The sequence below is a fragment of the Prunus persica genome, chromosome G1 (genome assembly GCF_000346465.2).
Source record: "Prunus persica cultivar Lovell chromosome G1, Prunus_persica_NCBIv2, whole genome shotgun sequence".
Classification (NCBI taxonomy): domain Eukaryota; kingdom Viridiplantae; phylum Streptophyta; class Magnoliopsida; order Rosales; family Rosaceae; genus Prunus; species Prunus persica.
The window spans coordinates 9,829,827-9,855,082 of NC_034009.1; the positions used below are offsets into that span (position 1 = coordinate 9,829,827).

General features: G+C 37.5%; 2 protein-coding genes across 2 annotated transcripts; both read left to right on the plus strand.

Annotated features, from left to right (window-relative positions):
- LOC18793467 (epoxide hydrolase A) lies at positions 2,780–5,298 on the plus strand. The gene is made up of 3 exons (XM_007222702.2): positions 2,780–3,375; positions 4,401–4,642; positions 4,781–5,298. The coding sequence occupies exons 1-3, from the start codon at positions 2,896–2,898 to the stop codon at positions 5,028–5,030; spliced, it is 972 nt and encodes a 323-aa protein (XP_007222764.2). The 5' UTR covers positions 2,780–2,895; the 3' UTR covers positions 5,031–5,298.
- Positions 11,505–13,745, plus strand: LOC109950250 (protein NRT1/ PTR FAMILY 5.10-like). Its single transcript, XM_020568642.1, has 3 exons — positions 11,505–11,670; positions 11,826–12,046; positions 12,216–13,745. Exons 1-3 carry the CDS (start codon positions 11,505–11,507, stop codon positions 13,743–13,745), a joined length of 1,917 nt encoding a protein of 638 aa, XP_020424231.1.

The window sequence follows — 25,256 nt, forward strand, 5'->3', positions numbered from 1 at the left end:
TAATTCAATTTATTTAGATCTACGTATTCGTACCTGAAGTTTCGAATATATATTGATATGAACCTGAAGTTCATAGTTTTTCATGGATCTTAATACTATATATGAACTTGAAGTTCATTACTTATTTGTGCCTATATGAACCTGAATTGGTTGGAAATCCAATTCTTAAACTTGTAGTTTTATCTACATATTGAATCCACATTAATATTGGATTATCTTGGAATTTCATAATCTTTAATTGATTTATTTTATTCCTTGTTTATACCACTTTACTTATTTTATTATATTTTATTTTATTTATGTTAGGTTATTAATTAATTTCATTTTACAATGGTAATGTTTTGTATTACCGCCCCAATATTGATAGCCAGAGGCGTCTATTGGAGAAACTTCCTACTTTCTTTTGTGGGTAGGAAGTTTATGATGTTATGAACCAAAAGTTCTTGAGGCCCCAATATTACACAACTATTATAGTTGAAGATTATGATGTCATGAACTAGAAGTTCATTGACCGAATAACTTTTATGTTGTGACATGACTATCTTGGCAATCCATGTCCCACAATGATGCATAAGATTTTTATAAATTTGTAAGGACATCGTTTAAAGACTCAAATTATTGTCTTGTCCAACAATATCATTACAAAGAACGCTCACAAATAAAAGCTGTCATAAGATCATCTCAGTCAAAAATTGACTTTGAGCCATCTTTCCTGAAATAATTCAAGGGGATATTTGTGAGCCTATACAACATCTAATTATGGATCACTTCACCAGTTTTACTGAATGTGCCTACTAAAATGGTCACATATTTGATAACGACTGTGAGTTTATTTTCCTAAATTTTGAGATAATTTTCCCGCCGTTAGGGGGAGAAATGACAGTTCCTGAAGAACATCGTTAAATAGTGTTGAATCAATCCACTTTTGTCTTATCAAGAAAATGCATATATAAGTTGTACATATGCTAACGTGGATTGATATTCTCGTATCACAATCCATTAACATGGTGACTATATATATAATGCATGCCTGAAGCATGACAAAAATATAGGTTCTAAAAACTTAACTCCCTAGAAGTGGAGATTATTTGAAAAATTCAAGCCCTATAAAAAAAATAACGCTCTATAGGAGGTTATGATCCACATATTCTAAATAATTCATTGTAAAAGAGGTGTTTGTCCCATAAGTGACAACATAAGCCCCTGAAGAGGCATTGGTACCCCAAAGCAATGAGATGATTATAAATTATACATGCACATGCACATAAGAATTGTGGGATCACAAATCGATGATACATTTGGTTTATTAGTAGCTACTACAATCATCAAGGGCTATGATTATATTAAATCACGTTTCATGAATGTCGACAAGTTAAGTGATTGGCCAAAAATGGAAATAGGCAATTCCATTTATCACTAAATAAGAAGAGTTGCATATTGAACCTATAACTCAAACACCAAATTACAAATGTTCAGTATGAAGGTTACAAATTGGTGTTTGTGAAGTGAAATAAGATCACTAATATGACATAAGGTTTCCTGGGAGAGACATGTGGTTTTAGTCTCCAATCTCATCGTAAATGCATCCACATTTCTATAAGTGCGGTTGTTACTTTAACGCAAAACTTATAGCATGTGTTAAATGCATATTTATTAAGACTATATGGTACATGGAAATCATTCAAAGCTTATGAAATATTTAAGATATATCGGATGAAGCAACCTCTTGAAGGATATAAAATACCACAATATTCTTAATTAAGAGTTAACACTAAGAGTTTGAGTATTTTGAATTCAAATTTGATATTGTTGTAACATATTCTAACTATTAAATTAGTTGTTGATGCTCCTAAATATTTCAATCATTTGAAAAGTGAAAAGCAGGTCGAATAACGTGATAGATGATCATGTATGAAGACAATGTTGCTTGTATTGCTCAAATCAGAGAAGGGGAGATATTAATCAGGGGGAGATATCAATCAGGGGGAGATATCAATGAGGGGGAGCATCCCCATTCTACTACATACAGGACATATGCTTGTTGTACTCTTTTTCCCTTCGACTAGGTTTTTGTCCTACTGGGTTTTTCCTAGCAAGGTTTTAACGAGGCAATATAAGCTCATCCAACACCATATCAATGATTCAGAAGAAAGTTTCACTCTTTTTCCCTTCGATTTGGTTTTGTCCCACTGGGTTTTCCAAGTAAGGTTTTTAATGAGGGAATTATGTCATTGTATGGTGGACATCCAAGGGGGAGTGTTGTAAATGCATGAGTTGGTGGATGACCACCATACCTCTTAGTATTCCACCGTTGGATTTTATGTAACCTATGCACTAAGTATTTGTAATTAGTGCTTGTAACCTATAGGTATATTGTAAATGATGGTATTCAATCTCCTATCTTGTAAGCCTATAAATAGGTGGTTCTACCAAAGATTAAGACATGAATAAACATAGTGAAGCTTTATCTTTGGCATATCACTTCTCTCTACATTTTCTCCCTCTAGTTTTATAACAACTTATCATAAATAAATAAAAGAAGAAGGTCCAAAAGAGAAAGTTAGAGAGAAGGTTGCTAGCATTCCTCTTTACTAAATCGCTATTCTTTGACTATCTCTTGCAATTTTTCTCCCTCATAATATATTATCCTTTTATTAAGAATGATTATGATTGCAATTAATAAGCAATATAATTCTTGACATATATAATATATATATACACTACTTTTCGTATGTATTGTGAGTTCGTATTTATAATTCTTTATAATTTGTAAGAGACCCCACACACGTGAAATCTTGGCCTGACCACAGGATACCACACAATACAACCAAACACTAAGCAATCACTGATAAGTTCCTCCCATACAGAGAAAAACAGAGAGAAACAGAGAATTTCATGGCGGAGATGGACGGCATAGAGCACAGAACAGTCCAAGTCAATGGCATAAACATGCACATAGCCGAGAAAGGACAGGGCCCACTCATCCTCTTCATCCACGGCTTCCCGGAGCTCTGGTACTCCTGGCGCCACCAGATCACAGCCCTGGCCTCCCTCGGCTATAGAGCCGTGGCGCCGGATCTCCGCGGCTTTGGCGACACGGACGCGCCCGATTCGCCCACCAGCTACACCTGTCTCCACGTGGTCGGAGACCTCATCGCCCTCCTGGATACCATAGCCCCCGACCATGACAAGGTGTTCGTGGTGGGCCACGACTGGGGTGCGTTCATTGCTTGGTACCTCTGCTTGTTCCGGCCGGATCGGGTCAAAGCCTTGGTCAACATGAGCGTGGCTTTCCGGCCTAGAAACCCTCAGAGGAAGAACCTTGAATCTCTAAAAGCTGTTTATGGGGATGACTATTACATGTGCAGATTTCAGGTTCAATCTCATCCGTCCCCTGTTTTTTTCTGTTTTTATTTTTATTTTTTAAATTAATTTTTCTGATTTTTTTGTTTGGAAATTTTGTGTCCCATTAATTGGCAATCTGTTTGCCACCTGTTTTCATGTATCATATCTGCAAGTCAAGTTTGTGTGTTTTTTTTTCTCTCTTTTTCTGGGTTCAATTGAAATGGGGAATTTCAATCAATTCCGAGGATGTTGGAGGTATGGATATTCAGATCATAGGACTTCGGTTTAGGGCTTTGTTTATGTGGCCAAAAAGAAAAAGAGAAAGAAGAACAAGGAATTTGTGTGGCAACTTTAACTTGAGAGACAAATGAATGCATCTTGCTTATTATTATTTAATCTCTAAGTCAAAGAGTTACAACATTTTGTATTGCTGGACTCACTATTCCAAGTGATTAATTTAAAGGGGATAATCTTGATTAGTTGAAAACGACCATGTATCTAATGAATCTGAATCTCACTGCCTTGTGGCCCTTTTCTTTAAGTCTTGTTTTAAAGAGGGTAGCAATCATCGTCCTTAATTACAGTTTCGGCTTGTGTGAACACCTTTTGATTGCCTCATTCCTGATGTAAGCCACTCCCACCAACTCCTCCTCGCCAAGAAAATGAAGAAAATTTTACTTCATTTAGTTTTTTAGTTAATGTAAAATTTTATTTTGAAGGTTGAAATTTCATGGAAATGTTCTCATGTTAGGTTGCAGGACACCACTCGTTGAGTGATTTCCAACGAGGGGTATTTCAAGGTGTTTGTATTGTAGGAAAATCTTGTTGCTAATTGAGTGGGACATTTGACTCATTGAGTACTTCCCAACGAGTGGTATTTTGAGGTTCTTGTACTACGTATGTGAATGTACTGTAGAAAAATCGTGTTGCTAGATTGTGAATAAGGAACATTGATCAAATTAGTGTGAAGTGTGTAAACGTTCAGAAGCAACATATATATTGCATAAATTTAACTTCTGGCTTATGAAATGATAGACAAATTACTCATGTTACAGGAGCCAGGAGTGATAGAAGCTGAGTTTGCCAAGATAGGTACTGCAAGAGTTATGAAGGAATTTCTAACATATCGCAATCCTGGTCCACTTTTCCTGCCTAAAGACAAAATGTTTGGACATTCCCTAGATGCTCCAATCGTCTTGCCGAGTTGGTTGTCTGAGGATGAAGTCAACTACTATGCCAGCAAATTTGAGAAGACAGGATTCACTGGGGGAATAAACTACTACAGAAACTTGGACCTGTATGTAATTTCCTTTAGACTTAGTTTACTTGAATTTCATATGCACAAACTAATTTTAGGAAGAAAGAGTTTTTCTTCTTTGATCTCCAATATCTAATGGTAATGATTGTTTCTTTATTATTTCCCATTTCATTGCAGAAATTGGGAACTCACTGCTGCATGGACTGGGGCTCAAGTGAAAGTTCCAGTTAAGTTTATTGTGGGGGACCAGGACCTAACTTATAATTCTGTGGGCACCAAGGACTTCATACACAAAGGTGGGTTCAAGAAATATGTGCCTCTTCTGGAAGAGGTAGTTGTAATGGAAGGAGTTGCCCATTTTATCAACCAAGAAAGGCCTGATGAAATCAACAAACACATTCATGACTTCATCGCAAAATTTCACTAATTGGCTGTCTATATATGTATGTATTTTGTATGCTGCTGCTGCTGTTTCAAACTTTCTATTATGCGTTTCTCGATCACATGACTTTAAAGTGCTTTTGTGTGACTTTGAAGTGTTGTGCTTTCAATTTTCACAGATTCACACCCAGCAACCAATCAAACCTGGCTCTGAGGCCATGTTATTATTCTTGGTTGTTTTGTATATTTTAGAGAAATGGAGAATTTTCAGAGAAGAAGAGAAAATGAGAAGGGACTGTTGTATTGCATTTTCACAAACAGTTGGCTTACATAGTGTACTCGGTAGAGGAGAGAGAAGAGAGATTCTTCTCTAACTGAATTGCAGCTGTCACCTTATGAGGTGTTTACACTTGTAATCCCAAATTTAAGTAAGAGAATCCACCTGGACTATGATCCAATGGTTCTAATTACATCACAAATAACATAAACATAAATGATAGAAATAGAGCTTGGTGAATTTGGCTTCAAGAAAGCAGCTGCAGGATTACATTCCAACACTCCCTTCTAATCCTTTAGCTGATTTCACACCAAGTAGGTTTCTTAAACTAACGAAGCGATCCTTAGGCAGAGCCTTGTTCAAAATATCTGCTATTTGATCTTCTGTCTTGTAGTAGATTAGCTCAATTTCTTTTGCTTGAATAGCTTCCTTGATGAAATGAAATTTCCGACTGATATGTCTAGTTTTTTGGTGATGAACTGGATTCCTTGCCATTGTAATAACAGAAGTGTTACATAGGATTGGTGTACCTTCTACTTGTTCTTCACCAAAATCCTCAAGCACAAATCTTAGCCACTTAGCTTGTGAAGTTGCTTCTGCAACACTCACGTACTTAGCTTTTGCTGTGGACAAAGCCACTGTGTTTGGCTTGATAGAAGCCCAAGAAAATATGCCTAAGCCTAGTGTGAAAGCATATCCTAAGGTGCTTCTCATATCATCCTCACTCCCTGCCCAATCACTGTCACAATACCCTATTAGAGTAGTTATTTTCCCTTTCACAAACTCAATGCCAAAATCAAGTGTGCCCTGTATATATCTCAAAGTTCTTTTGGCAGTTCCCATGTGTTTCTTTGTGGGATTGGGCATGAATCTAGCAAGTAAGCTAGATGCAAACATTACATCTGGTCTTGTGGCAGTCAAATAAAGCAAGCTCCCTACTATCTGTCTATATTCACTTTCATTTGCTGCTTCACTTCCATCATCTTTGCACAGTTTCTCATTCACCACAAGTGGAATTGCCATTGACTTGCAGTCTTTCATTCTGAACTTCTCAAGAAGTTTCATTGCATATTTCTTTTGATGAATAAAAATGTGCCTATCTGTTTGTACCACTCCTATGCCAAGAAAGTGATGCAACAAACCCAAGTCTGTCATCTCATAGTGTTGCATCATATCTTGCTTAAACTCTTCAAGCAATTTGGAACAACTACCAGTATAGATAATATCATCTACATAAAGTGAGACAATAATAATACTTGAAGCGTCATTGGTTTTGACATAGAAAGTAGCTTCACTAGTGCTCTTTTTAAATCCTGCATTGTTGAAGTAGGCATCTATCTCATCATACCAGCCTTTGGAACTTCTTTCAGTCCATATAGAGCCTTGTTCAACTTGTACACTTTGGTTTCTTTATTCTCTTGAACATAGCCTTGTGGCTGTTCAACATAGACTTCCTCCTTTAGAATGCCATTGAGAAAGGCAGACTTCACATCTAGCTTATACAAACTCCATTGCTTTTGTGCAGCAAGAGCAATCAAGGTTCTGATTGTGTCTAGCCTTGCCATTGGGGCAAATGTTTCATTGTAATCGATTCTAGGCTTTTGTGAATAGCCTTTAGCCACCAATCTAGCTTTGTTTTTCTGTACAGTGCCATCTAGATTAAGTTTGGCCTTGTAGACCCACTTGACACCAATTATAGGTTTGTTAAATGGTCTGTCAACTAATTCCCATGTATGGTTCTTCTCATTCATCTCTAATTCAGCCTTCATTGCATTTCTCCATGATTCATCCAAGTTAGCTTCTTCAAAGCTTTCAGGTTCCACGATGCACATGTTACATTGTACCATGATTTCATTAATGCTCCTCCACTTGTGAGGTGTGTGATCGAAAACTTGAGACCTGTCAAGTATTTCCTCATCTTGAGGTATTATATCTTCTTCAACTTGCATTTGAGTATCCAAGAATTGAGTTGGTTCATCAAATACCATATGTTCATGTTTTGCATTACCTTGGTTTTCAACTTGCATAGGCATTCTCAACTCTGCATTACTGGTATTCTCCCATTTCCATGAGGCATCTTCATCAAAGTAAACATCTCTAGACAAGATAATCTTTCTAGTTGTAGGATCATATAATCTGTACCCCTTTTCACAGAGTCCATAGCCTACAAAAATGCATTTGTGACTGTTTTCTTCCAACTTGTGCCTTAGTGCTGAAGGGATAAGCACATGACATAGAGATCCAAACACTTTCAAGTGTGCAATACCTGGCTTTCTTCCAGTGTAAGCCTCAAATGGTGTCACCTTCTTAAGAGACTTAGAAGGACACCTGTTGAGTAGATATACTGTAGTATTAACAGCTTTTGCCCAAAACTCATAAGGAAAACCCTTTCCATGTAGCATAGACTTTGCCATCTCTATCACAGTCATGTTCTTTCTCTCAGCTACTCCATTTTGCTGAGGAGAATATGCTACTGTCAGCTGCCTTTGTATTCCAAGCTCACTGTAATACTCAAGAAACTCATTTGACATGAATTCTCCATATCTGTCACTTCTTAGGCATTTTACCTTATATCCACTTTGCAATTCTTGTAACACCCCAACTTCAAATTTAATCCCTTATTTAAATTATTTAAGTGAAATTACGAATTTACCCTTGAAGTAGGGGTATTTTGGTCAAATTGTCACATCCCAGAATCGGCTATGCCGTAGCACGATATTGTCCGCTTTGGGCACTGCTGTTTCCTAGCTGCTAGTCCTGGTTTCAATACTAATAATTTTCTCATCACTTGATATAAGCACCTCTTCCTCATCGGGTGATCGTGATCAGATTCAGTTGTGGATTTCTGGAAGCTGCACCCAAACATAACGTGCAGAATTTTTCTGAATTTAAATGCAGACTCATCACTGCAATTCACTAGAATATCCAGAGAATATGGACTGAGTAATTTGGATAGTCAGATTAGGTCACTCAAGGTCCTTCCATTGTACGTTTGCTTCACATAGCAGAGAGTTTAGTTAAGTTTTCTTCACATAGCAGAAAGTTCTGTTAAGTTTTGAGAAAGATGGACCAACAACCCAATACTATAAAGTGACCAAGTGGTGCCAAAATTACCTGTATGTTTCCAGGCTACAATATACACTCAGGGTAGTTAGACTTTATTAAACTTTATTAAACACGCACTTAATCTTTTTTATTTAATCTAAGTTTATGTCAGAGAAATATTTTTAACTGTATTGGGGATTCAACCTAACTGTAATGGATGTCATTTTAGTATTTTTTTTAAACACTGTATTTATTTATTTCTTTGGTCACAATTAAATGCCTTAATGGCATTCAATTTATCTAATTTTTTGTAATGATCATCTATGAATTAGGACTAGCTATAAGAGTACACAGTTGGAATCGTTGAAATAAAATTCATAATAGGCCTAAAAGGTGTACCTCAAATTTGCTAGCTAGTAGTTGACGTCATTCTCAGACAACCAACTTGGCAAGACGATTGGAGCATATGGGGGATGTCCAAACATTTTACCCTTAGGCAGGAGGAAAAGTGGGCCAGGATTGCGATATGTTAGAAATTTCTTCATAACATACTTAAAATCTTGCAAGCATATATGGTACTGATGACTCTCCACTGTGGATTAAGCGTAAGTAATAATATGTGAAAATGTCAGAGAGAGAGAGAGGAACAACCCTACATTATATACATGTGTAGAAATAAAAAGAAAATTGATTAGAAATTAGTTTGAATCGCGCTCTTTAAAATACATCATTATACTTTCATTTAAAAGTATCTCTGAGATAAATACCCTGGATGCAATTGTAGCCTTGGAAAAGTAGACGTACTTATGGATGCACTCTCTCACAAAGTGAATGAGTGCTCCTCCCAAACCCATTATTGAGGAGGGGAGTGCGGATAATCTTCAGTCGATGTAAAGGAAGTGAGGGAGGGTGTTCTGCTTTTGAAAGCAAAATCTGCAGCCTTCACAACTAATTAAATTAGTTCCCTCTTCTCTTGCAAAACGAAATGCGTATTAGCCAAAAATAATAGCAATGAAAACATATAATGCAAAGGAAGATGCAATCTGTGAGTGTGATTGTTTACTCAGAGAGAGAGAGAGGTGAGGAGAAGGTGCACTCTGTGAGAAAAACTAATGCAAAGGAAGTTTGTTTAGGCAGTGTGGAAGAGGCAAGTGAGAAAGACATATATATAGTAAGCCACCATTGTAATAGCAACCAAAAAGAGAAAGACTTGCTCTTTTCTTCTTTTGTTGTTTTTAATGAAAAGAGGAGAAGATTTTCTCTTCTTTTTCTTAATTTTTCAAATAAAAAAAGACGAAGACTTTTTCTTAATTATTAAAAAAAAAAAGACGAAGACCAATTTCTTACATATTTTATAATTTTAAAAAAATCAAAACTAGAAGACTGAGAGGGGCATGTATCCCAAGAATTCAGCAAGTTTGAAAACGGAATTAAAGTTCGAAACCTCAAACTAAAACAGATGGTCTCATGTTAAAAAGGTACTTATTTCGCTTTTGAATATTTTAATTTCTGCATCTTTTGAATATATAATATATTTTAAAGTGTTTGTTTGTACTCAGTACATGAATGAATGTACTGTAGAAAAAGCGTGTTGCTTGATGCTTGATGCGTTCAGCGTAACAAGGACCATTGATCAAAACAAAACTAGACTTTCCTTCGTACATTGCATATCGTCATGGGAACTGTGTCAGTTGGGGCTCTTTTTTGTTTCTTTTGAAGAAAATGACAAAGAAGAGGAATACTACTTTTCTAAAAGGAAAGGAAACAGAAGACAAGGGTCTCCTATAAGCCATACGCGCCATTTTTCTGGCGATGCAAATATAATAATATAACATACCATTGCAAACGCTTTCCGAAACAAAAAAGGCAAAGAGAGGGGAAACTCCCTGCATCTTCTCCTCCCCTTTTTGGTCGAAATCATGCTTCATTCATTGAACCGCTCCAAAGCGGCCCGGGGGGTGTGTGGGTGTGGGGGGGAGTATAAAATAGGGGGAAACAAAAAACTGAGGAGGCTCAATATATCCGTGCTCCCCTTCACCTTCACCTTCATCCTCTTTCTCACCTTTTCTCTATATCCAGTCCATACGCACTCACTCTTCCAGACAATACACAGAAGTGGAGAAAGTCGATCGGGTAAATCTTGGAGGTAGGCATCTCTAGATCTGCATCTAGTCTCTCTCTCGGAACATAAATATATGTATTTTTATTTTAAGAATTAATGTTCGTTTGCGTTTTCCATGTTTATCTATTCTGAACTACATTGTGTATTTTTCTTTAGTAATAACTATTTCAATTTTAGTTTTAGTTCTTTTTTTCTTCTTTTTTTTTGGCTAGAGTATAGAAGAAAAATAGGGAGAATGGAAGTGAGAATGAGTGTGAAGATGGGATTGAGAGGGAAGATGAGAGGAGATGAGATTGTTTTCACTTTTGTTACTCCTCCTTCTCATCCTCCCCTCCCATCCTCTCTCAATCTCATCCTAACTCTCATTCTTACTTTCATTTTTATCTATACTTTAGCACAAAAAATGAAAACTAAAAACTAAAAACTAAAATTGAAATAGTTATGAAACGGGCCCTTAATATATATGCAGCTTTGTCATGATATCTCTCATCGTTCAAGGTTTATAGTTTAATTTCTGAACTTTGGGTCATCGCTTAGTTTAAAGTATAGTTTGATTCCGAAATTTGGATAAAAATGAATAATTATAATTTCGTAAATCAATTATATATGTTATTTTACTATAATGAAAAATTAAAGATGAGTGATTTAAACTAGATGTAAATCGATCATATGTTTTAGCAATAATTATTGTTTAAAGTAGTTAGGTTACAAAATATATGTATGTGAATTCAAATTTCAAATTGAGTAACTATTAGAAGTACATATTGTCATATTTTGATGTTATGGTTGGATATGTTGTGTTTTAACTTAAGACGTTGAGCGAATGAGGCAAGAGTGACCACACTGATGTGTAAATTAAAATAACAAACCAAACCCTAATTTTTATTGCATGTTATACCAGGGACCGTGCGTTCATGTACTTAATAGGTTGTAGTTTTGATTTATTTTTCTTGGCCAAAATTTTCAGTATTTTTAACCAACCAAATTATCCACGCAAGTATCTTAACCTATACATTCACTAGCTAATTTATATAATTAATGCATTTTGGAAGCTATGATTGCAGGTTTAGCCTGCCATGAGAGGATTTTACAGAGCGGACTCAATAGTGAGGCTTCAAAGTATGATTCGCGTAGGGCTTATCTGGGGTTGTTGCAACATCCTTCCCTGCCAATGCATTGATTCAGTGAGAAAGTGGCTTGGAAACCACTTCTATTTTTCCAAGGCTACTACACCCATCCGAGGTGATTCATTGCTGTCGAATTCACTGAATTTTGAGTTTATCTAACGTTACTTCATTCGAGCAGGTTTTGGAATTGAAACCAACGACTGTATGTTTCTGACTTCTTCTGTTGCTTTGTATATATATATATATATATATATATATATATATATATAGGTCTGGTATTCAGCCACAGCTACGTAAAGAATGCGTTAGTGTCTGTGTTAATAACGTACCTCACTGATAATTGGCGAACTAGCAATTTTGCAATGGCTGCTCTAGTTACAAATGTCCAAGAAGGCATATCAGACATTTTGGTGATTATTCTTGCTCGTATATCAGACAAGCACATGACTCGTTTTAAAATGATTGTCTCCACAAATGCCGCTTATTTTCTTGTAAGTCTTGTTGCATTAAAACTTAAAATTAAGCTTAGTGTGAGTACTATTACAATTCAATCTTGCATCCATGCATGCAGGGACTGCTTAGTGTGAGTAACATTACCTTTGCAAAAAAAAAAAAAAAAAAGAACTTTTATATTTTAATTAGTTGCATGCATATATGCAGGGACTGCTTCTATTGTGGATTTGTTCTAAGTTTGTGAGCTCACAAACTGTCTCTAAGGTATACTATGGAGCAGTGGTACTAATAGTATTAGGAGAAGCTGGTCGATCGGCTACCTTGAAGGAATTTCTTGAGAATCAATATTTCATTGAAGACAAAGAAAGACCTTCCACAGATGAAAATTATTTGAAACGACTGGAAACTCGTAAAGAAGCTTTGTGGCGCCATCCCTGGTTTTTAGGTGCATTGCTAGCTGTTTTCTTTCCAACTCCGTCCTGGAAAAATACTGGGTCCTGGAAAAGTACGTTAATGGTTTCAACAATTTTAGTGGGAGTCTCTTATTTGCTGTTCTTGCTTGGCTACTCCTGTTACTTCTTAAGTAGTAGAATTGACGAATATTCTACTTGGAAATCTCGTCTGGACTATCTTAAAAAATTATCCCTTTTCTATCCAGTTGAACAACAAGAAGAAGAAGAAAGAGGAGGAGAGATTTGCATGGTCACAAGAGTGACCTCATCCTCCTCGAGCTCGTGTCCACCAGAAGAAGGGCAAAGAAAAAAGTTTTGGCCACTCATAGAACTGAAGGCGGAAAAGGGGTTTTTCATAGAAGTGATAGCTATGTGGTCGGCCTTCTTTGCATACAGTTTGGTGGAGGCAACAGGGAGCACCTTCTTTTTTGAACAAATGAGTAGTTTGGATACAAAGAGTGGCATTGGGTCAGTGATGGACGTGGCTGTAATTTTAATACTAGTTAGCAGATTCTCGAGTTTTTTAGTCTCATTTATCTACGACTTACTGATTCCAAAGCAGTGGAGAAAGGCTACGGTTACGCTGGTGAGAATTGGCTGCGGATTGGCTTGTTCTATGCTATGTTGTGTTGCTGCTTGGCTGGTTGAGGGAAAGAGGTTGAAGTTAGTTAGCCCTGAGAGCCGCGAACATGGCACCAATAAGACAATTCCTATGAGCGCTGCGTGGTTAGTTCCACAGTTCGTCCTGTTGGGACTGATGGAAGGGCTAGCCCTAAATGGATTAACTGAGTTCCTTGCTGATCGAATTGCTAATAATGATAAACTAAGGGCGAGGTACTATTACGCATCCCACATCTCTGAGCTCATCCTTGGTGTTGGAAAATTAGTTACAGCTTCTAGCATTTTAGTGTTTAGGCGAAGTTGGTTCCATGATAACATAAATGGGAGTCGCCTGGATAGTTTTTTCGAACTATTAACTTACTTAAGTCTTGCTAACCTAATTTATTACATGTGTATCTCCGAATACTTTTATCGCAACGAGAAATCACGAAAATCTGCCAACAAAGGAAACAAACAAAGTAGTCTGTTGGAACAAGTAGAGCAGGGGATTCATGCTGCTGAGAAGGAGACTTACGATGAGGAGGCCCAAGTCCCCGTAGGTGGAACCGCACAGGAACAAGTAGAGCAGGAGATCGATGATGATGACGAGGAGGTGTGGACTTCCGAAATAACCAAAGAGATCAAGAAGTGGAGTTACAGAAACGGTCATTGTTGCTGTTGGTGAGCATAGCTCCGACGTTTGTTTCTTTTGCAATTTCCCAGTAAAGCAGGGTTCTTCTTTGTTTTATGCGTCCATGCTATGTAAATTCGCATTGTGATGCGTGGTTTAATTTTTTTCTTTCTAGTTATTTGTAGAAGATAGTGCAATGATATTGTGATTACTATTTTGTTGCTAAAACTTAAAATTATAGTTGGCGAAAATGTGCTGAAACGTGGGCATAATGGCTTAAAAATAGTATAGCCGCCCGGCTATACTCATTTTTTTTTAATAAAACAAAATATACTAGAGGCAGAAGGCATTTTTTTTTTAATTTTTTTTTAAAAATTGAATTTAATAAATAGCATAGACGGGCGGATATAGTCTTTCACATACATGTTCATATATATATATATATATATATATATGTACACACACGCATATGTAGGTACGTATTTTTCAACAATACATTCATGTTCTATACACGGCTATACGCAGTTTTGATTTTTTAAAAGAAAGAAATGTGTTCACACGTGGCCCCTATTGGTTGGGGGATTTTTTTAATATTTAAAAACAGTATAGCCGCGCGGCTATACGTTTTTTTGAATTTTTTTTAAAGAAATATATGTGTTGACACGTGGGCATAATGACTCGGGTCTTTTTTTATATTTAAAAATAGTATAGCCGCACGGCTATACTCAGTTTTGAATTTTTTTAAAGAAAGAAATGTGTTGACACGTGGCTTCTATTGGTTGGGGGACTTTTTTTTATTTAAAAACAGTATAGCCGCACGGCCGTACGCTGTTTTCAATTTTTTTTAAAGAAATATATGTGTTGACACGTGGGCATAATGACTGGGGGTCTTTTTTTATATTTGAAAATAGTATAGCCGCTCGGCTATACTCAGTTTTGAATTTTTTTTAAAGAAAGAAATGTGTTGGCACGTGGCCCCTTTTGGTTGGAGGACTTTTTTTATATTTAAAAATAGTATAGCCGACCGGCTATACTCATTTTTTTTTTTATAAAACAAAACATACTAGAGGCGGAAGGCATTATTTTTTTAATTTTTTTTTAAAATTGAATTTAATAAATAGCATAGACGGGTGGCTATAGTCTTTTACATACGTGTTCATATATATATTACACACACGCATATGTAGGTACGTATTTTTCAACAATACATTCGTGTTCTATACACTTCTCACGTTTTCTTTAAAAAGCAAACATACAATCGTATTGTACATGTACGTACGTATTTATAATTATTTATACTAGTATTTTTTATAAAATTTTCAGTAACACACACAAATTCACGTATTATACCAATAATTCTCATGTATTATTGAATAAGAATAACAAATGGTTCAAAAAATTATATTAAAATATCAAATAGTGGAATATTCATATCTACTTTGGATATGTTGCAATTAATATCCATAAGGTACAAACCAATGCAACTAGGAGGGTCCCTTTTTGTATTTTTAAAATTTTTTATTAAAAAAAAAAAAAAAGAGTACAGCCGTACGACTATACTTAGAAAACATTAACCGCACGGCTATACTCTATTTTGAATCTTTTTATTAAAAAGAAATGTGTTGACATGTAGCCCCTATTGGTTGGGGTACTTCCGCACGGCTATACTCTGTTTTGAATTTTTTTTAAAGAAATATATGTGTTGACACGCGGGCATAATGGCTGGGGGTCTTTTTTTATATTTAAAAATAGCATAGCCGCGCGGCTATACTCAGTTTTGAATTTTTTTAAATAAAGAAATGTGTTGACACGTGGCCCCTATTGGTTGGGGAACTTTTTTTATATTTCAAAACAGTATAGCCTTACGGCTATACTCAGTTCTGAAATTTTTATTAAAAAGAAATGTGTTGACACGTGGGCATAATGGTTGGGGGTCTTTTTTTATGTTTAAAAATAGTATAGCCGCACGGTTATACTCTGTTTTGAATTTTTTATTAAAAAGAAATGTGTTGACACGTGGCTCCTGTTGGTTGGGGTACTTTTTTTATATTTAAACACAGTGTAGCCGCACGGCTATGCTCTGTTTTGAATTTTTTTTAAAGAAATATATGTGTTGACATGTTGGCATAACGGCTGGGGTTCTTTTTTTATATTTAAAAATAGTATAGCCGCACGGCTATACGCAGTCTTGAATTTTTTTTAAAGAAATAAATGTGTTGAGACGTGGCCACTATTGGTTGGGGGACTTTATTTATATTTAAAAACAGTATAGCCGCACGGCTATACGCTGTTTTGAATTTTTTTTTAAGAAATATATGTGTTGACACGTTGGCATAACTGCTGGGGGTCTTTTTTAATATTTAAAAATAGTATAGCCGCACGGCTATACTCAGTTTTGAATTGCTTTTGAAAAGACATGTGTTGACACGTGGCCCTATTGGTTGGGGAAATTTTTTTAATTTAAAAATAGTATAGCCGCCCGGCCATACTCATTTTTTTTTTTTATAAAACAAAATATACTAGAGGCTGAAGGCATTATCTTTTTTAATTTTTGTTTGAAAATTGAAATAAATAGCATAAATGGGCGGCTATAGTCTTTTACATACGTGTTCATATATATATATATATATGTACACACACGCGTATTCAAACTAGTCAGTCAAGAAGTCTGTCCTTGCACAGTATTCTACCTAGTCAGTCAAGAAGTCGACAAGATTTATTTTTTAATAAATAATGTTGTAATAAACTTAGATATTAAATAACAGGGAAGGTTAAAAAGAAACATGCACTTTCTAAATGCCTCATTCAATCCTCATCATATTCATAGTAAGAATTACAGCTGAGGCTGTAGTCTTGGTGGAGCGTACAATGGAGTGGCTAGTACAGTACAAAAATTGTATGGAGATATCAAAACCTGCTGTTTCTCCCCACCTAGTTCGGTGGATTCGCCCACCTTATCACACCCTTGTGCTCAACTGTGATGGCGCCATAGGACAATATGTTGCTCCGCCTTGGCTAGAAGTCGAGCCTTGCCAGAGATATGGAGTTAGGCTAGGTTTTTATGTATTTAGTTCATGTCAGAGGCGCTGTGGCACTCTTTTTCCTTAACCGGATTTTCTCCCTTGGGGGTTTTTAATGGCAAAGTTTTAACACAGCCACCTTTTATGCCCTCCTATTACGTATTGATGTACTGGTTGTTTGTTGCTTATGTTGAAGGTAAATGAAAGTTCCTATTGATTAAAAAAAAATAGCGATGTGGGTCCTATATATGGTCAGCCTATTGCAATGCATAAATTGCCTTATTTTTCCTATTTTTAATTGGCATGTAGGTCCCATCTCTATTACAATGAACTGAATCACACACACCATTGTAAGTGAGATTTTACTGTTTTAATTCAATTTCATGCAATAAAATTGCATTGATCCTAGCCATTGTAAATGCTCTTATGCAAGACTAACCACATAGCAAATAGTTCTCTGAAAAAGGCGCTTTTTCTGTTATTTTTTTGGTTGGAAAAAGAAATATCAGCGTCCAAAGCTTCAGTCCGTGTCTAATATGCAAGTCTCTTGTCCTTGTGCCTGATCTGGATCCATGGTCCCTTCTTCTTCTTTAATAACTAGTATTCAAGAAATTAAAGTGGACCTATCAGTAATTAAAGTGGGGGGTAAGTTAATAAATTTTGACTATTAATAAAAAGACAGTGAGACTGCATGTGTTACTATTATTTTAAAACGAAGTAGCAGAAGACTGTTTTTTTTAAACGAAAACTTGTCAACGGCTATTTCCCCTTTATTTTATGAGAACCAGAAGACATGATAGGTGCGAAGTCTTTCAATATTTGTCTTCATCTATATGTGTTGCTGTGTCCTAATCAACGAAAGACTTACAGAGGAGCAATTTGCAAGTCTTCGATTTGTATATTTGTTAATAATAGTAATTGTTATGAGAGAACAACTTTTTTTTTTTTTTGGCAGAGCCAGAGTTATAATAGAGAACTTCTCAGAACAAGAAATACCGTCTTAGAAAAGGAAAGCTACAACGTGAAAATGAAATCACAATTGTCTTAGGAGTGTTGGTTCTAACGCAACAATTTTCGACTTATAATTGCTGCCTCAAGGTCAAGAGGGTTTGGAAAATATCCCCAGATGCATGCTCCAACCGACTTGCCTAGTTGTACTTGTCGTATCTCCTTGTCTTGTCTGCTTGTGCTTTTTTTATGAGTGTTTTGGTCCCTACAAGCTCTTTTGATCCTGTACAGCGTACGTCATTCAATTAAATCAGGCGAAGGAAGTTTGTTTCAGGCAGTGTGGAAGAGAGACAATTTCTTTTCTGAGTTGACGGCACTAAAAATTTCCTTTCTTTTTCTTTCTTTTTTGTCAGATCACCAGAAGACTTTCAACATTTTGTTTCACATTTGTGCATTGAACTGGAGAGAAACTCTCAACCAATGAGAATAATATTTTTTGCTATCTCTAGTTAATAATTCAAAGACATATATAATAATGTTTTACGTGTCATTTGTTATTGGTCGAGGATAGCAAAACAATGTTATCTCCGTTATAAGTAAGTTTTTTTAGTCAAACTGAGTTCCCATCACTGAAGTAACGAAAGGATTGGGAGGAGACTGGAAAAATGGGCCCCTATGTACGTTCAAGTAGTAGTGCAGGAAATTATTTTATTTTATTTTTGGAAATTCTGCACAAAGTACTACCTGAAAAATAAACTTAACAATAAGTTTTCATATACATAAACATCAACCCAAAAGAGAAATTAAGAAATAATAAAAATAGCCTTCTATTCGTATACATTAAATCAAACCCAAAAGAGAAATAAATGATATATATATATAAACATGTTGGCTGTCGGCTTTTTTTTAGTTTGCTTTTTTCTCTTTCTTCCTTCACCGGTTCTTCCTACACCTGGCACATTGTAGAATTTTCACAGTCTTCACCGATGCTTTTTGACAGTTATTGATGGGTAAACTCTCTTCTTTTAAGAAAAATATCATTCAAAATTACAACATGTGCCACTGCTTTAAACGTATATTCAAACTAGAAAGGCTTATTTATGTACATGCTCCTTATGTTTTTAAAGTTGTCTCACATTACCACCTGTTCTTTGAAACGTCTCAAAATACCACCTATATTTTTAATAACAGTTTCACGTTACCTATTCTATCAGTATTAAGAGAAGTTCCTTTGTGTGATGTGGCCCCCACTTCTTAGGGTATGGGTCTTCTTCTTCTTCTTCTTCTTCTTCTTCTTCTTCTTCTTTCAGACGAACCAATTCCAATAATCTCCTTCCGCCCAAAGCCCAATCCACAATTTCCATATATGCCCTTTTGGTCTTCATCACCCTCCTTCTCTTCACCCTCTCAACCTTTGAACCCACAACAAAGCCTCACCCATTTATCACAACAGCGTCTAGAAGATTTCTCTTCCAAAAATCTCCACCCACCACCAACACAAACCCCAAATTACTCAATAAACTCACCACGTAATGGAACGTCTCTTGATACTGACGGAATAGGTAACGTGAGACAGTTATTAAAAGTGTAAATGGTATTTTGAGACGTTTTAAAGAACATGTGCTAATCTAAGACAACTTTGAAAGCACAGGGAGCATGTATATAAATAAGCCAACTAGAAACTACCCGGTCAGTCAAGAAGTCGACAAGATTTATTTTTTAATAAATAATATTGTAGTAAACTTAGATAAATAACAGGGAAGGTTAAAAAGAAACCTGCACTTTCTGAATGCCTCATTCATAATTATAAAAATAAAAATAAAATAAAAAAACACTTGACTTGAGAGAATACTTGCTTGGTAACAACTTTTCGTTTATATAGAGAGCAAATGTGTCTTCTCCTTATCTTCACCTTCATCCTCTCTCTCTCTCTCTCTCTCTCTCTCTCTCTCTCTCACGCTGGTGAGAATTGGCTGCGGATTGGCTTGTTCTATGCTATGTTGTGTTGCTGCTTGGCAGGTTGAGGGAAAGAGATTGAAGGCAATTAGCAATGAAGGGCTTGAAGATGACACGTCTACGACTATTCCTATGAGCATTTCGTGGTTACTTCCACAGTTCGTCCTTTTGGGAGTAATGGAAGGGCTAGCCCTAAATGGATTGACTGATTTCCTTGCTGATCGAATTGCTAATAATGATGCACTAAGGGCCACTTATTATGCATCCCACATCTCTGACCTCATCCTTGGTGTTGGAAAATTAATTACAGCTTCTACCATAATATTGTTTAGGCGAAGTTGGTTCCATCACAACATAAATGGGAGTCGCCTGGATCGTTTTTTTGAGCTATTAACTTACCTAAGTCTTGTTAACCTAATTTACTACGTGTGCATCTCCTTATACTTTTATCGCAATGACAAATCACGAAAATCTACGACTAATTCCTTATTACCACTCCATTCATTCCCAACATGAAGAATGAAACAAATGGACATGTTTAATTACCGCCTTGCAAGATCCTTGAATTGAACTGAGAGTTTATGCTAACCAAGACTGCAACAGCTTCGTGTCTGCATCCATGCTCACTCCAGTTCTCAGGTTTCAGTTGAAATTATTTTCTTTTTCCTGCTGGAACAGTCAAATGCAATAACACCTGGTAGAAAATTCAATCAGCTCAAGAGCTTCCTTGCTTCTGCCTTTTTTCAACATTGAATTCAACGTCCAGGAGGTTCGTTATGCCAGCAGTTATCTTTTGACCTACTTTAACTGGGCCAACACCTTTGGGAGTGCCTGCAGAAACAGTGCCAAAATGTGTTCAGCCGGACGTCAAAAGTATTTGTGACTCCTAGGCAAGGGGAGGAAAACCTTAGAAGCAGATGTAAACCGTCTACCTGTTAGTATTACATCTCCTTCAAGAAGTGTCATAATAGAGCTTATGTGGCCGATGAGAAATGGGAGCTTAAATATCATGTCCTTGGTTGAGCCTTTCTGCCTCAATTCTCCATCTACCTATGGTGAAGCAAATTAATTTGAACACATCAGAAGTGGTGACCAATTCAAAAACCAGGACACAAATAAAGAAGGTTGTAGAAAAGGAAACACTAACCTTCAGCCACAATTCTATATTGTCCGGGTCTGGCACCATTTCCTTGGGTAGCTGCATGAAGTTTGGAGAGTCAAATAGCTTAGCATGCTTAAAAAATTTAAAAGATAAAAGAAAATGGCTGTTTATAGAGATAGAACAGTTTACCTCCCAAACTGAAAAATAAATAAAGAGGTCATTTGGTACGAGGGACTGTCATGGACTGGATTAAGTATTGATACTGTCTTGGATCGGCTTGGCTTGGCATAAGCTGGATAACACTTGTACAGCGTTTGGTGTATGTTTAATTGGACTAGGACTATTAATATTTTTTTTTGAAAAGTAAGATTTTTTTATATTTTTTTGACTTTTCTTCTCTCTCCATGTCTTTCTTCCTCTATGCATCTCGTTTTTTTCATTTTGGACGAACCTCTCTGCTCCTCCTTCTTCTTCTCCTCTGCATCTCTTTATCTTCTTCTTCTCCATTTTCTCTCCTCTTCTTTTGTCTACTTTTCTTTTCTTTTCTTTTCTTTTCAAAAAATTTCTCCCATCTTTTCTATTTTTTTCTAAAATTTTCTCTCCTCCTCTTCTCCATTTTCTTTCCTCTTCTCCTCCATTTTCTTTCTTCTTCTCTATTTTTTTCGAAAATTTCTCTCATCTCTTCTTCTCCATTTTCTCTCCTCTCCTCTGTTTTGTTTTTAGAAAATTTTCTGTTCTCTCCTCTTCCTCTTCTATTCTGTCATCTCCTTCTTGGGTGGCTGTGGCTGTGGCTGGTGGCTGTGGCTTGTGGTCGTGGTTGGTGGTCATGGCGGGTGGTTGTATCTGGTGGTTGGGAATGGTGGTTGTGGCTGCTGCTTGGTTGGTCGTTGGTTGTGGGGCGATTGGGTGTGGTTGCTAGTTGCTTGGGTCATCGGGACTGTTAGTCCCTCCTCTCCAGATGGGTTTAGCTAAGAACACCTAAGGAGGTGTTTTTGGTGGGCCCAGTATTAGCTAATCCCATTTAAAATTAGAACTGGGTGAAACAAACATGGGATAAAACTTGAGCCAAGCCAGTCCAAGCTTGCACGGTGTAACAAATAGGCCCAAATAGTAATTGTGGTAAAACTCCAAGTCTACAACTATACCGACACTCGTAGCTCCACAGGGGATCCAGAAAATGTTAGCGAGATCCTAGTGTAATTAGGAGATTTACTTCATAATATATTATGATTCTATTTATTTCCTTTTGTATAGATATTATATAATTAGGATTTTATCTTAGTTTCCTAGTATAACCCTACTAGGGTTTGTACTCTTGTATTATAAATACCTCATTTTGGAGAATGAAATATAATCCGAAAATATTCTACCCACTTTGTTTGACATGGTATCAGAGCAAACTTTTCTAGTGGCCTGTGTGTTGTGCCCACCCGTATTATAGCCCCATATTTTTTTCTCTACCTGTGCTGTGTGTGCCCCCCTCTGGGTTTGTGAGTTGTGTTGTCATGTTCGTACCCAATCATGTCTTCGTGCATCTGTCGTATTTGTGCCTTTGCTATTGTAACACCCCGACCCCAAATTTAACCCTTATTTAATTATTTAATTATTTAAGGGCATTTTGGTCATATTTTTAACCTGAGAGAGTTTGGGGCAATGACTAGTATTTTTGGATAGGTCGTACTGCGACGAGTTCATAGACACGTAGTGGGCTCGAATCGGAGTTGTAACGAGAGAGATATGGTCAAAAGAAATCTAGTGGCACAATCGTAAATATTTCAAAATGAGATTTTTATAAAAACTCAGATTTCTCTCTCTCTCTCTCTCTCTCTCTCTCTCTCTCTCTCTCTCTCTCTCTCTCTCTCTCTCCCGTCGGTCTCTCTCTCTCTCTCCTCGTAACTCCGGCCACGGCTGTGAACGGGGTCGGTACCAAAATGACTGGGGCGTCATCCTCTTCCAGCCCCAGCCGTCTCCCGCCTCCAGCCACCGTGGTTTCGCCGGAAAATGGAGAAGAAGCGGCCGGCGTCGTCCGATCTTCGCCGCCGTCGATCTCCCTCCTCCGGCCGCCATTTCTGGCGATCAAGGTATGGAAATTCATCCCTTCTGCATGCTCTAGCTAATGATTGGGTAGGATTGGATTGATTCTTAGCGTAGCCAATTCGATTTTCGAATTTAAATTCGGCCAGTTTTGGGATCGCGATTCCGGCCACTTCCAGTCAGTTTTTGGGGTAGGTCCAAGAACAAAAGTGGCTCCAAATAGGGTGTTATACCTAGGGTAGGAGTTTGGAACCGTGGTTTTGAGATTTTCCAGCGAAGCTTTATCGCTTTGGGCACCCACGCTCTGCCGGCGCGTGCGGCGGCGCGTGGGCACTGTAGAAAAAGTGGTACTGTGTCTCGATGAGATCCTTAGGTTGTCACGAGTGTGTAGGATTTCGCGGATCTCAATTCGGACATCGTTTGACTACCGAACGGATATCGCCTATTGTACGTTATCCGGGTTCGATAGGTTGGGACCGTTGGATGGTCCCAAATTTAATATATGTCAATCTAGGTATTTCTAGGTTCGGGTAGGAATTCACGGATTGTGAATCGGAGCCCCGGATATTCCGAATAATAATTTAAAGTTTATATTTTATATTAACCATCAGATCGTACGATCGTGAGCGATCCGACCGTCCGATCTGAACCAAACTCGCAAGACGAGTGTCCTATACCTTGTAAAACCCATAGGGACTTTCGGATCGGAATATGGAGGTCGCGGGCCCCGCAGGTCCGTTTGACCCATGGTTGACCGTGAGTCTCCCGGAGTAATCTTACCTTCCCAGGGGGGATTATCGGGTGCTCGACTATTGTGGAGGGTTACACAATATTAGAATTAATTTTTATAATTATAATTTTATATGTTTGTACAAGGGTACAAAAGAGTCTAGAATGTCAGTTTGGAGTGCTATACGCACTACCTTAGGTACCTCCCCGGATTTTGGTTACATTACAAGTACCACCAAGTGAAAGTTAGGTCTCACGTGGTGTAGGTTATCCGGCGTGCGGACAGACCCCATACGTGGCGTTGGTTGTCCCGCGTATGGGGAGATTTATAATATGATGTTCAGGTCTCACGTGGCGTAGGTTATCCGGCGTTGAGACAGGCCCCATACGTGGCGTTGGTTGTACCGGCGTATGGGGAGATATGTGATATTGTGTTGAGGTCGCGCGTGGCGTAGGTTATCTGGCGTGTCGACAGACCCCATATGTGGCGTTGGTTGTACCGGCGTATGGGGAGATATGTGATATGATGTGCAGGTCTCGCGTGGCGTAGGTTATCCGGCGTTGAGACAGACTCCATACGTGGCGTTGGTTGTACCGGCGTATGGGGAGATATTATGATAATATGGCATGGTCGCACGTGGCGTAGGTTATCCGGCGTGTTGACAGACCTCATACGTGGCGTTGGTTGTACCGGCGTATGGGGAGATTATGTGAAATACAGATAAATGAAATAAGGTATCGCCTAAGTGTGGAATTGGGTTTTATGGAAGAACTACGTGTGGCTTGATCCCTCAAGGAGGGTACGTAGGCAGCCTAAGGTTATTAGGTGCAGCCGCAGACTAAATGTTAGTCATAAAATTTATTTGAATTGTTTGTTTAGTGGGTTTGGTAGTAGTTGAGAATTATTGGAAGGCCGAAGGCCGGTTGTGTGAATTGCATGAAATTATATTGTGCATGCTGCCAGTTGTGGATATTAAATGCATTTTTTTTGCAGGTTGTAATTTTGGGAAATGTCCAAATTATAGAGGAGACTCTGCCGAAATTTCGGCAGGAAGTCTCGGTCTTTAGTAAGTAGGCCTAGCATCGGGATGATGTTGGGAATTCCAAAGGGTTCGCCTCGGGTTCTGAAAAACTCAGGGCGGGTCCTTTCAGCTATGTTCCACTGTGCACTCTACTGTGTTCATACCTCTATTGTGTTCGTGCCTGTCTTCGTGCATCTGCTGTATTTGTGCCTCTATTGTGTTCCATTGTACACTTGCCGTGATCAGTTGAATTTCTGCTGCAATCATGGATAATTGATAACTCATAGTGTGAATATCCTGAAGCAAACAAAAACTAGGATAAATGAGTACACAACAATTCAATTATTCAGTAAGCTGACTAACTGACATCAATTTATTGGATAAAGATGGAACAAGTAAAGTATTAGACAGCGAGAGAAAGGATGAGAATGCAACAGTGCTAGCCCTTATCACAGGATAAGTAACTTCATTGACGTTAGCAATACAAGTTCATCGAGGTTGGGTAGTATTCAAAAAATATCAAGATCAAACATCATATGATCAGTTTCATGGGAATCAATTATCCAGCTCGTGGAATCACTCTTATCCTAAGTATGAAATTCATAACTAGTATCATTATGGGTCGTATCGGGTTGTGTTCAATCTTTTAGAGTAGCCCACCATTCAGAGTAGCCATGCAATTTAAAACAAGTCACACGAGTGTGTCTCAGATCACCACAGTATGCGCAATCTCGTCCATGTGTCAGGGTCGTTA

Excerpts from the sequence above, each read along its gene's own strand:
- LOC18793467 (XM_007222702.2), top strand. The coding sequence starts at position 2,896 with ATGGCGGAGATGGACGGCATAGAGCACAGAACAGTCCAAGTCAATGGC. Across the intron at positions 3,376-4,400 it reads ATTACATGTGCAGATTTCAG|GAGCCAGGAGTGATAGAAGC; the intron begins GTTCAATCTCAT and ends CTCATGTTACAG. Across the intron at positions 4,643-4,780 it reads TACTACAGAAACTTGGACCT|AAATTGGGAACTCACTGCTG; the intron begins GTATGTAATTTC and ends ATTTCATTGCAG.
- LOC109950250 (XM_020568642.1), top strand. The coding sequence starts at position 11,505 with ATGAGAGGATTTTACAGAGCGGACTCAATAGTGAGGCTTCAAAGTATG. Across the intron at positions 11,671-11,825 it reads GGCTACTACACCCATCCGAG|GTCTGGTATTCAGCCACAGC; the intron begins GTGATTCATTGC and ends ATATATATATAG. Across the intron at positions 12,047-12,215 it reads CAAATGCCGCTTATTTTCTT|GGACTGCTTCTATTGTGGAT; the intron begins GTAAGTCTTGTT and ends GCATATATGCAG.